General features: G+C 43.7%; 1 protein-coding gene across 1 annotated transcript in view; it reads left to right on the top strand.

Annotated features, from left to right (window-relative positions):
• il17rd (interleukin 17 receptor D) overlaps positions 1-16,885 on the top strand; it is a 93,424-nt gene that overhangs the window by 25,146 nt on the left and 51,393 nt on the right. The window contains exons 2-3 of the mRNA XM_086001616.1: positions 8,722-8,758; positions 12,774-12,899. Coding sequence (XP_085857742.1) covers positions 8,722-8,758; positions 12,774-12,899 — 163 coding nt within the window. The remainder of the gene's footprint in view (positions 1-8,721; positions 8,759-12,773; positions 12,900-16,885) is intronic.

Genomic DNA, 16,885 nt, shown 5'->3' on the forward strand with positions numbered 1-16,885 from the left:
CCCATGACGGCTCAGTTTAAAAAAAACCTTGTATTCATTTAGCATCTGATAATGTCTCAAACCTTTTCAAACTGCCTCATATACAATTAATTATTTTGAAGTGCATTGACTTGTAAATTTATTTGATAACACTCCTGTGAAACACCTTGGGATGTTTTACTACTTTAAAGGTGCTTTATAAATGCAAGTTGTTATTATGTAGGCAAATGTGGCAGCCATTTTGTACACCAAGATCCTACAAGCAGCAACAAGATGAATGAACAATTAATCTTTTTTTGGTGATGGTGTTTGAAGGAAGAATCTTCAAATTGTGCCATGGGATCTGTGCATCCACATTGAGCAGTGCTATAAGTAGAAGGGGTTTCAGTTGAACATCTCATCTGAAACGTGGCACCTCTGATAACACAGCCCTCATTTGATGCTGCACTCAAGTGTCTGCTTCAATAATATGCTCAAGTCCTAAATAGACCTTGAACCCACAACCCTCTGACTCAGAGGTAGGAGTATTACCAAACGATCACAGTTGACACACAGTAGTGATTCTACAATTGACCAGGATCCTGAGTTCTGATTATTATCTGCTGGAAGTGTGTATGTGTAGACTTTAGCTGAGGACAGAATCAGGTTTGGCTGTCAGTCTCATGATTGAATAGACTGATGATGTTCATTTGCAAGACAAAGGATAACTGGCTGAGGTGCCAGAAGGAGCCTTGCATCTGTGAAAAATAAGCCAACATCTTCCTGAGGGGCAAAAACTTGCATGGAGCAGGTACTTCATTCACTCAATCTTGCACACACCCTCTTCCATTCATATTTTTTCTCCCTTTCAGTTCCCGCTCCCTAGAACAATGACACTGAGACCAACTGTAGTATCTCACCACAATCAGCTGCCATAGCAAAGAACAGGGATTGAACCGGGGATCTTCCTGCCTCTGCATCATGTGAGGACTGCAGAAATGTCTCCACCAAAAGGCCTCTTTTCCACCGCCCAGTTTTCTCTCCTCCCCCTAGAAGATGCTGGTTTGTGAGATATACAGTTCATGCAGTGGCTACTTTTTCAGTACCTCATTCTTTATGTATGAGTGTCTACAGGCTGCTCAAGCAAGGACACATGGCAGCTGCACCTTTTCCTGTCCCCTTCAGTGTCGTCTTGTACATTTTCCAGGAGTAGGAACCTTTGTTATTTTTCCCTGCCTACCAAGTCCATAACAGTCAAGCCAATAGTAGTGCCTCTACTGGCACCCCAGCTTACACAATTCAGCATGAACCAGGAATCAAATTTGAGATCTTCCTGGTCTATATAGCTCAGTACCACACCATGCATTGCAATTGTCAACTGAGACATTTGGGGAACTTTAAAGTTATATTTAAATGTATTTCAAGAATACTATAAATAAAAATTGTGCTCTTACTGATTTTAGCTGAAAGGTTCTATAATAGGCCTCAGTATCCCTTGGCTAGGCAGGAGAAAAATGGGCCAGACTTCTTGCTCCATAATTCTACCCCTTTGACTGCACTTGAAAGTGTGTATGTTTGCTGGGTGAAAACAGGTTTGGGCTCATTTAGGGATGATGCCCATTACAGCCAAATAGCCCATTTAACACTCACTGTCTAGGCTCAAGTATGAAGAATGGCCTCTTGACAAAGTACTGGAGGGCAACTAATGCATGTGGAACCTTAACCCAGCAAGGGCTCACACCTTCAGGAGAGAAGGAGGAAATCTAGGAAAAAATGTTCTTTTGATTTTGCGAATTCCTCCAGTTTTATTTCCTGCAGAAAATTTGATGCAGGTGTTGTATGAAAGGAAATGCTCAATTTCAAAGCTGTGCTCAAAATATTAACCTGCTTAAAGGCCTCATTATGTGTTAAAATAACTACATTTCGATAGTTACTCATAAACCAGATCCTCTGCCCAGTGTGCAGCTGTGCTATGCAAAATCCAGTTCGTAACACTGAATGTTTGGCAATGTTTTCTGATTCCTCGCTGCCTTTGTTGTAGATGGTATTCCCAGTTAAGATGGTCCCAGGTGGGATACATTATCCACAGTACAGACTGGAAAATCCTATTGCAATTGCATACTTCAAATAATATGTCGCTCCTGGGACTACTTTCATGAAAGTAAGAAAGCAAAATGTCAGCACCAACATCCTAAAAATATTCAGTGATATAAATTGGTGCAAGGCAGGATTCTGTGTATGACTAAACTAGTGAAATATGTAATTTCAGAAGAAAGTGGTGGTCCGTTTTATACTTGTTAATCCTTTCAGCATAGGAAAAGGTTTACTGTGAAGGACAAGAGTTATCTAGGGAATCCCTAAGTTGAAATATTGCTGGGCTTGATGATTTCTAGAATGTTCTTTCTATACTCTGTTTAGAAGATTGGTCCCAGGTTCCTCTGATTCGGTAAGTAGCTGGATCATACAGATTAAGAAGGTTCCAGATTCAATCCCTGATTTCTACTGAGCTAACTGAGCTAAATTGGGACAGCAATGGGGGAACCTCGGTCGCCCTGGATTGGGAGAAAAACTGATGAAGGTTCTTGCTCCTGATTGCAATCCAATGATCCAGTGCATGTGTCTGGATGCTCAGTGAGGGCAGGATCAGGCTGGGCTATGATGACCCACCCCTATGATTGAATAGCTTGCCCACCACTAAGTTGAAACATGACCAGTTGGGTAAGGTCCTGGAGGATGCCTGCGCGACTATATCCAGCAAGAAGTCAATGCCTTTAGGAGAATGAATAGAACGGGTAGGAAAGAAAGTGGGGGGTGGGAGTGGTGGATTGGTCCTTCTGGGAATGCTGAGAATAGTTGTAATAGCACCTTGCGTCTTGTTCAAGGAGATGACCCCCTGCCACCCTCTAATTTTCAGCAGCAGCAGCTTGAATTTATATAGCACCTTTTTTAATGTAGGAAAAAGTCCCAAGCTGCTTCGCAGGCGCGTAATCAAAAAATGGGCGCCAAACCAATGAAGGAGATATTAGGCCACCAATGGTGAGGCAAAGGGAGGAGGGAATGCACAAGAAGTCAGAACCTTGGAAAATTCAGCGGGAGAAGGTTGTATAGCTGGAGGAAGTTAAGTGATGGGGAGAGGAAAGGCAATGAAAGGATTTAAACATAAGGATTAGGTCAGTGAGGACAGGTGTGATGGATGAGTGGGACAGTGCGGGATAGGATATAGGCAGCAGAGTTTTAGATGAGCTGAAGTGTGCACAGGCTGGAGCGTGAGAGGCTGGCCAGGAGAGCTTTGGCACAGCCGAATCTGGAGATGACAAAGGCACAGATCAGGGTTTCAGCAGCAGATGGGCTGAGTGAGGTAGCAGTGGAAACGGGTGATGTTATCGAGGTGGAAGTAGGCAATCATTGTGATGGAGAGGATTATATGAGCGGAGCCTCAGTTCAGTATTGAATAGGGTGCCGAGGTTACAAACAGTCTGGTGAAGATGGGGGGATCAACTGGGATGGGAGACATTTTGCTGGGGACAAGAGCATGTGGAGTACGGCCCCATGGGTACTTAGCGTATCTTTCCTAAATGGCTATTTTTGTGTGAGCCTAGTTGGCGAGTGTTAGCAAGTGAGTGATCTGGATGATGTCACAGCTAAAGTCACTCATGCCCACTTCCGGTTCTTGTATAATGATAATTTGAGGTCTATTTTAGCATTCCCCTCCCTCCCCTTGTGCCCTTTCTGAGATTGCTCATCTCATGTTGACGTCCTCGGCTACAAGTCTCAGTATCTCACCAAATGATGAGAATTATCACTGAAGGAAATCAGGTTTTTTTTTCTCTTTATCATCTGGTGGCACAGCAGTGTGAGAAAAATCACTCATCAGAACACAACACAATAGCAAGAAAGATGCTATTGTGATGATTCTGAAACATAAGCAAGCTTCTGGAAGCAAGACTGTTAGGCAGATAATAATGGGAGGCTACGTGTCCTTTGAAATCTGGCCCACATTAAGCAGTAACTCAACTGCCACTGACTGAAAGAACCTTGTCCCTTTTGCAACACTAGAAGTTAAGAAGAGCAATTTGTAAACTGTGTGGCCGATGAAAGAACTGAAGCAGCTGCATTGCAGGACTTATACCGAGAGACACATTCGAGCTCAGGGTTTTGACACCTGAGGATTTTCCAGCATAATTTGGTGGTTAAAAATGAGCTTTAAAAAAGTCAATTTTCTAGGATGGGCAATAAATGCTGGCCTTGCCAGCGACGCCCACATCCCATGAATGAATTGCAAAAAAATCTTACTAACTGGTGAGGATTACTCACTGAGTCACTGGAAGAGTTCAGGATTTCTTTTTTCCTGTTTATCATATGGGTGGAACTTACCACAGTGTGAGAAAATCTGTCGTAAGAATCAACACAATAGCTATTGTGATAATTCTGAAATATAACCCAATTTATGGAAGTAGGACTGTATAATGTACTGGAATTGTTCCCAAGTCTATATTTGATAACCAGTGACTGTTGCATCGAAACGCAAAGGATTCATTGTTTTCGGTGGGAATTTTGCAAGTTTGCTATTAAAGATTAACAATAAATTCACAATGTGATGTGCTGTCACTGAAACTAAGGTCACGGCACCCATTTAATTTTCTGAATTGTGTCTTATTTCAGAATTACTTGTGATGGTGCAAACTTCTTGGGTGTTGTTGCAACTGCACCTATCCAGGCAAGTGGTCAGTTATCCCAGTTCTGACTTGAGCCTTGTAGATGGTGGAGAGGCTTTCAAGGGTCAGGAGATGAGGCACTCATCACAGAGTATTCAGCTTCTGCCCTGGTCTTTTAGCCATGTTGTTGATATAACTGGTGCAGTTAAGCTTCTAGTCATTGATGACTCCCAGGATGTTGGTGGTGGTGGACTTGGCGATAGTGGTCTTATTGAAAGTTGTGGTGATTGGGCCTTTTCTCCTTGGAGATGGTCATTGCCTGGCACTTAACGTTGTGTAAATGTTACCTGCCACTTGTCAGTCCAAGACTCGATATTGAAAGGGATTTGGTGCGAGTTAGGATATGGGCAGCAGAGCTTTGGATGAGCTCAAGATTATGGAGGGTGGCCACTGGAGTATTGGAATAGTTGAGTCTGGAGGTAATAAAGGCATGGATGAGGGTTTCAGCAGCAGATGGCAGGGGCAGAGACGAGCGATATTATGGAGGTGGAAGTAGCCACTCTTGGCGATGGAGAGGATATGGGAATCGGAAGCTTAGGCCAGGGTCAAATAGGACTCCTAGGTTGTGAACAGCCTCAAACAGTGGCTAGGGAGGGGGATGGAATCGGTGGTTAGGGAACGGCAGGGACCAAAGACAATGGCTTCAGTCTTCCCAATATTTAATTGGAGGACTTTTCTGCTCATCCAGTACTGGATGTCAGACAAGCAGCGAGACAAATCGTAGGCAGTTGTGGGGGTCGAGAGATGTGGTGGTGAGGTAGAGCTGGGTGTCGTCAGCGTACATGTGGAATCTGACGTCGTGTTTTCAGATGATGTCGTCGAGGGGCATGCACTGTGCACAAATTTCCTTGGGGAAAAAAAACGGTGCAACTCTGTTCTTGTGGCATAGTTACACAGAAACTTTCCAGGAAATTCTGGTCTTATATAATGTCCACGCACCTACACTTCAGCAGGGCTTGTTGAATAGCAATCAAGACCTAGCCAATTTTCCTATTTCTAACCTAGGTGCATTGAGACCAATTTCGCACCATCGCTGCTTGGGCTGAGACCAGCTAATTCAGCATAGACCAGGGATTAAACTTGGGGCCTTCCTGGTCTGTGTAGCTCAGCTACTCACTGCATACATTCCCTAAGCCATTGGGAAGTATATATGCTTTACTTTAGTCTTAAAGCCCAGTAATAGAACACAAATCATATTACTATGTTGTATGGTGAAAGTGGAAAGATCTGTTCTCATGAATTTTGGGCTTGATGTTCCAAGAATTTATTAGCCGTGGAATTGGGGGCGTGAACTGTTGTCTTGCCATTCGCTGACACACTAGCTATGCCAATCCACTTGAGCAATTCATAACCTGGCACATAAGACCAGTGGAAGAAAAATGAAGAAATTAATATTTTAAAATACAAATGTTAGGCAGAGTGGCAGGAATTCAAATCAGTGAGTAAATGGTTTCCAACCCTTCATACTGTCCATTGTACTTTTTGGAGCTTTCGGAAATACGAACCATTCATATGTTCACAGAACTTCAGCCAAACTAACTGGACAAATTAAGACAAATTTTCTAATATTCTGTAAATCTATGGAAAACACATTTGAATCTTGATGTACAATGTTTGCCTTGTGATTAGAAGTGCAACCCTCAAGAGGTTTTTCTGCTGGTGGAACTGCTGTACTATTGGGATGATGGATACTGAGTGTCGGCACAACAGTCGTTGGCTGCTTCCCGAATTTTACACAGCATCGGCTTCTGCTCTGTCAGAATTTTAATTCAAGCCAAAAATGTAGTGTGATAGTTTTGAAATGTCAATATTTCATAAAAGTTAGTTGCCAATAGAAATGGACTGAATTGCCATAATATAAGAGTGTAAATGAATGTGGAAAACTTTCCTTGTGTAAAATTAGATTGGGAACAGATCTTTTCTTCTTAGGCAGTCCCTCGGAACCGAGGATGACTTGCTTCCACATTAAAAACGAGTTCTCAGGTGACTGAGTCCAATGTGGGACCTACAGTCTCTGTCGCAGGTGAAGCAGACGGTGATTGAAGGGGCGGCTGGGTTGACGTGCGCTCCTTGCGCTGCCTGCTCCCGGCGAAGAGACTCGAGGTGCCTTCCCGGATGCTTCTCCTCCACTTTGTGCGGTCTTGGGCCAGGGATTCCCAGGTGTCGGTGGGGATGTTGCACTTTTTCAAGGAGGCTTTGAGGGTGTCCTTAAAGCGTTTCCTCTGCCCACCTGGGGCTCTCTTGCCGTGTCGGAGCTCCGAGTAGAGCGCTTGTTTTGGGAGTCTCGTATTGGGCATGCGGACGATGTGACCAGTCCATCGGAGCTGATCGAGCGTGGTCAAAGCTTCAATGCTGGGGATGTTGGCCTGAGCAAGAACACTGACGTTGGTGCGCCTATCCTGCCAATGGATTTGCAGGATGTTGCGGAGGTAGCGTTGGTGGTACCTCTCCAGTGCTTTGTGGTGCCTGCTGTACATGGTCCATGTCTCTGAGGCATACAGCAGGGCGGGTATCACTGCTGCCCTGTAGACCATGAGCTTGGTGCCGGGTTTGAGGTCCTGGTCTTCAAACACTCTCTTCCTCAAGCGACTGAAGGCTGCACTGGCACACTGAAGGCGGTGTTGGACTTTGTCATCGACGTCTGCCCTTGTTGACAGTAGGCTCCCGAGGTATGGAAAGTGGTCCACGTTGTCCAAGGCCTTGTCATGGATTTTGATAATCGGGGGGCAGTACTGTGTGGTGGGGGCAGGTTGGTAGAGGACCTTTGTCTTACGGATGTTTAGTGTAAGGCCCATGGTCTCGTACGCTTCGGTGAAGGTGTTAACGATAATTTGGAGTTCGACCTCCGAGTGTGCGCAGACGCAAGAGTCGTCTGCATACTGTAATTCGACGACAGAGGAAGGGACGACCTTGGATTTGGACTGGAGGCGATGGAGGTTGAACAGTTTCCCGTTTTAAAAATTAGATTGGGAACAGATGCCTTCTAATTGAAATACAGTAGATGAGAAGGTTATGTTGGTGCTCACAGCTTGCATCTGGGTGTACAGAAAAAAAATCCTGTAATTGCACTCACTTCATTAGAGAGAAGGTTGCGTGTTCCATGGCAACACTTAAGCAGACACAGCTTCCCTTGCAGTTTGTCTAGTGCAGACTTTCTCATCTCACCCAGTGCAACTGATCCCCACATTTTAAGGTGTTTCTCAATTTTTATGAATGGCAGAAACTGCTCACTTCCTTGGAGCAGAAATGATAACTGGTGGGGGTGGGACAATTAATTTGTATTGTGGTACCAGCCTCTTGAACTGCATCCTTTATATTTTGCCTTGCAGTGTCATTATTTTACCATTTTGAAATGTTTAGTGTGTTTCTCATTACTGGAATATACTACCTTTAGTTGAGCAATACATCGTATACATTTAAACAGGACAAGTAGGTTTCACTAAATATTTCTTCATTTCATCAATTTCTTTTTTTATATTCAGTTGCTCACAACTGCTGTCATCCCTTTGAGTAAGAAGATGGTGTGGGTACTTTGCACTTGTACATTTCCAGATAGTACTGAGCACAGATCCCGTATAGTGCTTGAGCTAAAGGTGATGAAACACTACCACTGAGAATATTGGAGTTTGAATCTCCATTGAGGCAAGGATTTAAACTGGATCTGGTTGGGACTGCTGATTTAATGTTCCTGTTGCTTTAACTGCTAAACATTGAAGGGAGATTGAATGTTAATCAGATTAAAGATTTTGGGCTGTATGTGGAATAGCAGAGTATAGCTAGTATGAACCCAAATGAGAAGACCCATTTCACTGGTTGATGAATTAAGCCTAGAATTTTCTGGTAGGGCTAATACAACAGTTGGATTTCAATGACCTCAAAGGGCATTGTAATCATGAATATCTGGGTATTGAGATAGACATTCCAGTCGGTAAATTGAGCTTAACTTGCTGCCAGGAGCACAGTGCAGTTTTCATATTAAACTATTGAACAGTTTCAAGGATATAAATTTTCAGTAGGCCTCACAGTAAACTTATTTCTTCTCTTCCAGGATAATGGTAGAACACTATCTGGCTTCCGATATGAAGGTAAGGATATTCATAACTAAAGTTTGATTTATTACAAGGCAATTTTTCTCAAAAGTGCTTTTAAAAAAAAAAAAAAAAAAAAAATCTCCTTTGTCCTGCCAATATTCTTTTTGAAGTGTTCGCTCCTTTCTGGGCTATGGTTCTCTGCGCACAGGGCAGCCTCTGGTACCCTACCCTTGAATCTTGACAGTGAGTGTCAGCAGGCTATTCAATCGAGTCTCCGTGCTGTCTTTGACCAATGTCCACTCACAAATTGTTCAACCAGGGGCCAGGGGATAGAGATCAGGGATTGCAACCCCAGCCAACATTCCCCCCCTCCCCCCTCCCCCCTCTCCCTAACTCAGGGGCACTGTGGCCAATTGTAGCACACCTACCACTACCCTAGTTGAAATCAGCTAACTTAACACAGTCCTCTACTTTCTTAAAGAACTTCTTGTTAGATGAGCCTTGCTTTCTTTTTCCTCCTGATTACATAGTGCCTACTTAATATTGAAATTCAAAGCATAAAAGCTTTGAAGTAAATGTTGATTGTTGGAATTCTAATGACATGACTAAAGAAAACACTAAATTTTCCAATTTTCTGAAGTACAGTTTTAGAAGCTCTCACCCAATCTCATATTTACAAGAAATGCTTTTGGGCAACATGCTGATCAATGTTCTGTGCTGACGTTGCTGTGATTCACCATGGATATTTGCATTGAACATGTTTTGCTTTTACCCATGTGCGTACTTGGTAGTGGTGTGGCTTATATCAGAACAAGTGGTTGTTTAGTTTTTCCATGTATATTTACTTAATTTCATTGAATTTGTTGCCTAATATTTAAAGTAGGACTCTGCGTGCCTTTAAACATTTAATTACTGTATCACTGATCCCAAAACTGCTGGGAAATGGCGTGTTTTCACAAGTATTTTCAGATCTGGGTTTCAAGCTAGAAAAAAACACTATTGTGTCCAATCCTTAAATGTTCCAGCTTTTTAACAACCCTCATTTTCTCTAAGCAGTGCTCACCCACTATAACTTTCTTTTACCCACATCCTAATGGCTACATACAGAAAGGATGGGATGTTACAATATTAAAAACAAATTTGTTTTTCCAAAGAATTTTGTTCACATTTTTGACAATGACGGGATGATTACGGACTGCTTTAAGGTGTGGTTCTGCATTGCTCCTCTGACCGTAAACTTTCATTACATACTACAAGATCATGTCTCTGCACATTGATCCTGTCAAAGTTCTGTGTGAAGAGGAGCAGAGGTCACTAACTTTGACTTTTTACTCTTTGCTCCTGTGTTCTGGCCAGAACTTGGAAGGAAGAGAACATGGAGGTCGGGGTCTTGAGTACATGAACAGTTGCACTGATCTGAGTTTTACATGAATATTAAGTGTATGAATCCTACTTGGTGTTACAGACTTAAGATTCTAAAGAGAAGATTAAGGGAAAATTTTGGCTTTTTTAAAGCTTACAATGAGTTGGTCTTAATTGCAGTAGACAAAGACTACATGTGAGGCTAAACTAATAATTTTTGTGTACCATTTTCTATAAATTAGAAGCTAACATTACAGGTATAGGAAGGGGCAAGATGGTACCGTGTTAGGGCTTCAGTGCTCTACACCATGGTGGGGTAGGACCAGTGATCATATCTGTAATTCTCCACTTGATGAGTTCTTAATCTCATCTGAGACGCCATGTGGAGGTCAGTTGCTTCTCTACATGGTGGGAAAAATCAAAAGAACAATCACTTTGGGACGTTCTCGTGAACCTCTTTGCAATGGCAGAGAATTGGCAGAGGCCAAGGAGCAAGCCTCAGCCCTCTCCAGTAGTTGACGAGATGCATTGCACAGGGAGAGTTCATAAAGGAATGGTGGGAAAATATTTTTAAATGTCGTACAGGCTAACAAGGCGCTTCAAAGTCTGCTTTCTTGAGGATTTATCGGACCACTTCAATATATTTTCTGAGCTTCAACATTTGTCTCAGTCTGAAATATTAACAGTAATGCTTCAGCATTAATGCAGAAACAAGCCCCTTGTGGGCTATGGAAGTGCTGATACAGAGCCAGATACTGAGTTTCTGCTTTATGAAATATTTTGCACAGTTGCAACATCTGAAATCCTATTAGCACAGGTTACAAAAATGTTCCTTTATGGATGTATAATTTTTTTGTTTGGCAGAAATATCATCCAAATTAGCTCCTTAAATATACCATTAATCTTCCGATGCAGTATGTTTACCTGTTGTATGTACATATAAGAATAGATCTGATTTTAAAAGCTGAAAGTTGATTTGCTAGAACCCCTGAATCACCAGTAAATGATGCAGTTGTAGCTGTAACCTTATTCTTTGCACCTTGCCAAAACAGCTACACTTCACTAACATGTATATATCACTTATTACTACAATAAGATTTTAATTTACAGGAAAGGGTAACCTGTGCTCACACAGATATAAAATGCTTAGGGAATACCAGACACATAGCTAGTGTTTTTACATAGGGAGACGGAGAAAGCCAAGGCTGTCAACTAAAGTACCTCATGTGTCTTGGGACCAGGTCATCTGCCTGCATCTATATCAGGTGCTTGTATGGCATGTGGAGGGTGGAGGAGGGAGAGGAGGGGATAATTATTGGGCCTACTGTAGCAATAATGTGGAATGACAGATTCCTTTTTTAAGAAAAAAAGGTGGTAGTTGTTGCATACTTGAGCATAATATTATCAACCAATACATTAAAAGCTGACTGGCAGTCAAACGTAGTCATCTTCATTGGGCAAATGGGGTTGTGTAATGGCCAATTGTGTGGACAGAAAGAGTGAGGAGAAGCTGTTGGGACCAGGGCTACCCCAGAGTCCTGTTGGTCAGTCTGTGGCATGGCATTAACCATAACTAGGGAGGAATGAAAACATGGCTATGCTGTAGTTTTAAAGTCTGTGCAGTTTATAGCACAGTCAGCTGCAAATAAAAACTGACTATAAATTCCCATTAAACCAGCATAGGATGTACAGACAGGCGTTGCCCACAGGGTTTGTCCTGTTTCCCATTACACTCTACGTGATGCAGGAATATTCACACTGAGTTTAACTAAAACCACGGCATGCAGAGGAACAGTTAATCCCCCTCCCATTTGGTGATTTTTTTATTTTGCAGTGCATTCTCCAAGATCCCTGACATGTAGTGACTGAGTGCAGGTTTGCATTGTTGCTAAGATCAGGTAAATAAATTCCCAAAAGCATAATTATATTTTTTAGTTACATGATGTAAAGCTGAAATTGGTCTGTATTAAGTAGAAATTAGCAGCCGAGATTTCCTTTATGCTGACAGCTAATCTACGTCTGTTTGAGGGGAGTTGTCTTTAGCTGGGTTCAGCCGTCCTAAGTTGGAGTTAAGGCATCTGTTTCCAAGGTGACCTGCTGTTTCACATCTACATAAGGCAAACAGGTCTTCTTATTTAAAACACATTTCCCTTTATTTCAGTGGCAAAGAGTATTAATTAAAACTTTTATCCTAATTGCTAAAATATTCCCTCGACTGCTGGAGTTTATTAAATTACATTTACACTATAAAGTAACAAAGGAGCCCATTGTTGTTGGCAGATTTTGCAGATGAGTTATTTGGCAGCCTCACAAGTTCTCTTCCTCCCCGCCCCCACTCCCCACACACAAAAATAAACCTCTCTTCGCTTATTACTGAATATATTTGTGTCTAAAATCTTGCTTGTGAATTCATAAGGAGAATCATCATGAATGGCATGAAAATGTGCATTGTGTTGGTTATTCACATCATTATCCGTGCCAAAAAATATCTTGTTCTAAATAGCTATTACTAATCTTGCAAGTGTTTTTTTAAATCATTGTTCTATTTTCATTTTGTTTTTCTTGCTCTGGGCTCACTTTAGAGTAAAGGCCGAGTTTAACTGGAGCTGTGGTTTACGCAGACCTTTGACTGCACAATGCACATTACAGGAGTAGTTAAAGCTGTTTTCGAGGAGCTGACAGTTAAATCCTGTTACATTTTCTCCAGATTGTTCATCAGTTGGGAATCTGAAGGGGGAGCATGCAATTGATCGGGTCCGGAACTTCTGCTTCAGCCAATCGGTACAGGATGACCTGGTTGCAGTGAGATTTCAATGGAATCCAAGCCCATTGGGTAAGTGGAGGTCTGAACTGCTTCCAAACAGTTAGTTTAGAAGTGATGTCAAATCTGTGTTAGAAGTTTAATGATGCACGGTGGCATAGTGGTTAGCACTGTTGCCTCACAGCGCCAGGGACCCGGGTTCAAATCTGGCCTCGGGCGACTGTCTGTGTGGAGTTTGCACATTCTCCCCGTGTTTGCGTGGGTTTCCTCCGGGTGCTCCGGTTTCCTCCCACAATCCAAAGATGTGCGGGTTAGGTTGATTTGGCTATGATAAATTGACCCTTAGTGTTAGGGGATTAAATACGTGGGGTTACGGGGATAGGGTGGGATATGTGTCGGTGCAGGCTCGATGGGCCGAAATGGCCTCTATCTGCACTGTGAGGATTCTGTGTGATTCTGTGTGATGCACCAGGAATATTTTAAACAAGTGTTGTAAGAAATTATTAACTTGAGAGCTGTGAATGAACTTTTAGCAATCGCCACATCTAAGATATTTTCTCTGTGTTTGCAACCCGTCCTAAATTCCACAAAATGTATGTCGAGAAAGCATTAGACACATAACTGTTGTTGATACTGATCTGCCTCACATTGTGACTTATCAGTCACTATTCCAAAGATGCTTTTAATAAATGTTGACCACAACCACATTTTTGTGCTCATCTGTTCTTTGTTGGGCAATTAAACCAAATGTCCTTCTGCTGAAAGCAAAGGCCGATTGAACATAAAGACATAGGAAGTAGCTGCCCTAAAAACATCAGTAAATTGGATGTGGTTGGGTCAATCACAGTCACAGCTGATGTAAAGCTGTGAATTAAATCATCTTACTAAATGCTCCATACCTTTTAAGTGCTAATGAGCAAATCCAAGAGCAATCCTATGCTAAGTGATTCAAAATAACTTTTTTAAGACTTCTCTGGGGCTCAGTGTGTAAATGCACCACCTGGTGTACTGAGCCAAACAGCCCAGGAAAGCTTCAACAATTCCTGATGTATGCTGATTTAGCTGATATCCACTGGGGCACTGGTACAGCAGTTGGCCTTGATGTACCACGTCTATGGGGAGGAAATACTAGCCAGAGTTTTTCTGCTGACAGCTTGGAAAGTGAAAATGTGGTTTACTATTAAAATTCTATTACAAACCACATGTAACATTTCTCTTTCTCCTGCTCTCCCCACCCATTCCCACTCCCCTTTAGCCTGGGAGAAGCTTTGTCAGAACTCAAACCTTGTTCAACTGGATCTCGATTTAAAAACTCGGATATTGCTGGTTCCTGTGGATTTGTACTACTGTAATGAGGTTTGGCTGTAACAAAGCACTGTTTATTTTTTTGGAGCAGATCGAAGTGTCCTGGAAACTGTGCCCCAGTTGTAGTAGCACATTTAATTTGAACATCTTGCCTGTACAAAAGACTGTACTTTATATTCTTATGATGAAAGCATCGTGGTTTTGTTTGGAAAGACTCTTGCAAGGACAGGTCCCCCCAGGGATTCCCTCCATTGTAATATGACCTTATCCATTGTATATCAAAGACGATGAAAATTTTGTCTCTTTGGCTTCTCTTAATTATTTTCCAAGTAGGTTCTTTTCTGTAAGGACATTGTAGCTATAGAATAGTTTGTCAAGCTGCAGAAAGACGGTTCACTGGATGTTATGAGCTTTCTGACACTTTATCATATTTCTCCTATTCTTTTGTCTTTCGGATGAGACGTTAAACCTGTTCTCTCAGGTGGACGTAAAAGATCCCACGGCACTGTTTCGAAGAAGAGCAGGGGAGTTATCTCCGGTGTCCTGGCCAATATTTATCCCTCAATCAACATAACAAAAACAGATTATCTGGTCATTATTACATTGCTGTTTGTGGGAGCTTGCTGTGCACAAATTGGCTGCCGCGTTTCCCACATTACAACAGTGAGAACGCTCCAAAAGTACTTCATTGGCTGTAAAGCCCTTTGAGACGTCCGGTGGTCGTGAAAGGCGCTATATAAATGCAAGTACTGTATTTCTTTTCTTCTGCCCTAGTTTGCATGTCTCTATAGTGGCCCCAGTGGTTCTGCCTTACATAGAATCACATAGAACTTACAGCATAGAAACAGGCCATTCGGCCCAACTGGTCTGTGGCGGTGTTTATGCTGCACACGAGCCTTCTCCCACCCTACTTCAGCTAACCTGATACGCTTATCAATTACTTCATAAAAGGTGATGAGTCGAAGAAGAGATGATGAGTCGAAAGAAGAGATGAATAAGGCTTTTATTAGCTAAGAAGAGACCATGCTTCTTCGTGAGTGACTGAACAAGTCTGAACGAAACCCACACAGTGGTGGGTGGAGTCAGCTGAGGCATGCCTCCATACACAGCGCCACCCAGAGGTGGCAATATACAATACAGTGGTTTACCACATTCACCCCTTGTTTAATGTGAAGTCCGGCGGGGTGAAGGGTACTACAAGTTAAGTCTATCAGGAGGCCTTGTCTGACGTCCTGATCGTCGTGGTGGCGGCGGTGGTGTTACAGCATCCGACGTCGGGTCTGGTGTCTGGGTGGTTGGCGAAGATTCCTGGGGCTTTGGCATGCCGTCTGCAAGGGTTGGGTTGGGAGGGGTGGTGGGGGATAACAGTGGTAAGGGGGATAACGGTGGTAATTCAGGCGTACCCGAGGGTGCGAGATCTCGTATGGAGACCGTGTCCTCCCGCCCGTCTGGGTATGTCACCCAGGCATACTGGGGGTTGGCGTGTAGGAGGTGCACCCGCTCGACCAGGGGGTCCGTTTTATGCGTCCTCACGTGCCTCCGCAGTAGGACGGGCCCAGGAGAAGTCAACCATGCCGGTAGCGAGGTTCCCGATGTAGACTTCCGGGGGAAAACGAACATTTTCTCATGAGGGGTCGCATTAGTGGCAGTACAAAGCAGTGACCGAATGGAGTGGAGCGCTGCAGGGAGGACCTCCTGCCAGCGGGAGGTCGGAAGGCCCTTAGATTTTAGTGCTAAGAGGACTGCCTTCCAAACCGTCGCGTTCTCCCTTTCCACCTGGCCGTTCCCCCGGGGGTTGTAACTGGTGGTCCTGCTCGTGGCGATACCTCTTGTTAGCAGGTACTGCCGAAGTTCGTCGCTCATGAACGATGAGCCCCTGTCGCTATGTATATAGCTGGGGAACCCGAACAGAGCGAAGATGTCATTCAGACACTTGATGACCGTGGTACTGGTCATGTCTGGGCAAGGGATGGCAAAGGGGAAACGGGAGTACTCATCAACTATGTTGAGGAAGTACACATTGCGGTCAGCGGAGGGGAGGGGCCCTTTAAAATCGACGCTCAGGCGTTCGAAGGGGCGGGTGGCCTTGATCAGGCTTGCTCTGTCCGGCCTATAGAACTGCGGTTTGCACTCGGCGCAGATTTGGCAGCTCTTGGTCATGGTCCTGACCTCCTCGATGGAGTAGGGCAGGTTACGAGATTTGATAAAATGGAAAAACCTGGTGACCCCCGGGTGGCAGAGGTCATTGTGGAGGGACTGCAGCCTATCACTCTGCGCGTTGGCGCATGTACCACGTGATAGGGCATCTGGGGGCTCATTGAGTTTCCCTGGCCGATACAAGATATCATAATTGTAGGTGGAGAGTTCGATTCTCCACCTCAAGATCTTGTCGTTCTTGATTTTACCCCTCTGCTTATTATTAAACATAAAAGCTACTGAACGCTGGTCAGTGAGCAGGGTAAATCGTTTCCCGGCCAGGTAATGCCTCCAGTGACGCACCGCTTCTACAATAGCCTGGGCCTCCTTTTCGACGGAGGAGTGTCTCGTCTCGGGGCCCTGGAGGGTCCTTGAGAAAAAGGCCACGGGTCTGCCCGCCTGGTTAAGGGTCGCGGCTAGGGCGAAGTCGGAGGCATCGCTCTCCACTTGGAAGGGGATGGACTCATCCACCGCGTGCATTGCGGCCTTCGCGATATCGTTCTTGATAAGAGTGAAGGCTGCACACGCCTCTGGTGTCAGGGGGAAGGAGGTGGCTT

Source organism: Somniosus microcephalus, chromosome 11 (genome assembly GCF_052327205.1).
Source record: "Somniosus microcephalus isolate GS21.2 chromosome 11, FLI_Smic_1.0, whole genome shotgun sequence".
Taxonomy (NCBI): Eukaryota; Metazoa; Chordata; class Chondrichthyes; order Squaliformes; family Somniosidae; genus Somniosus; species Somniosus microcephalus.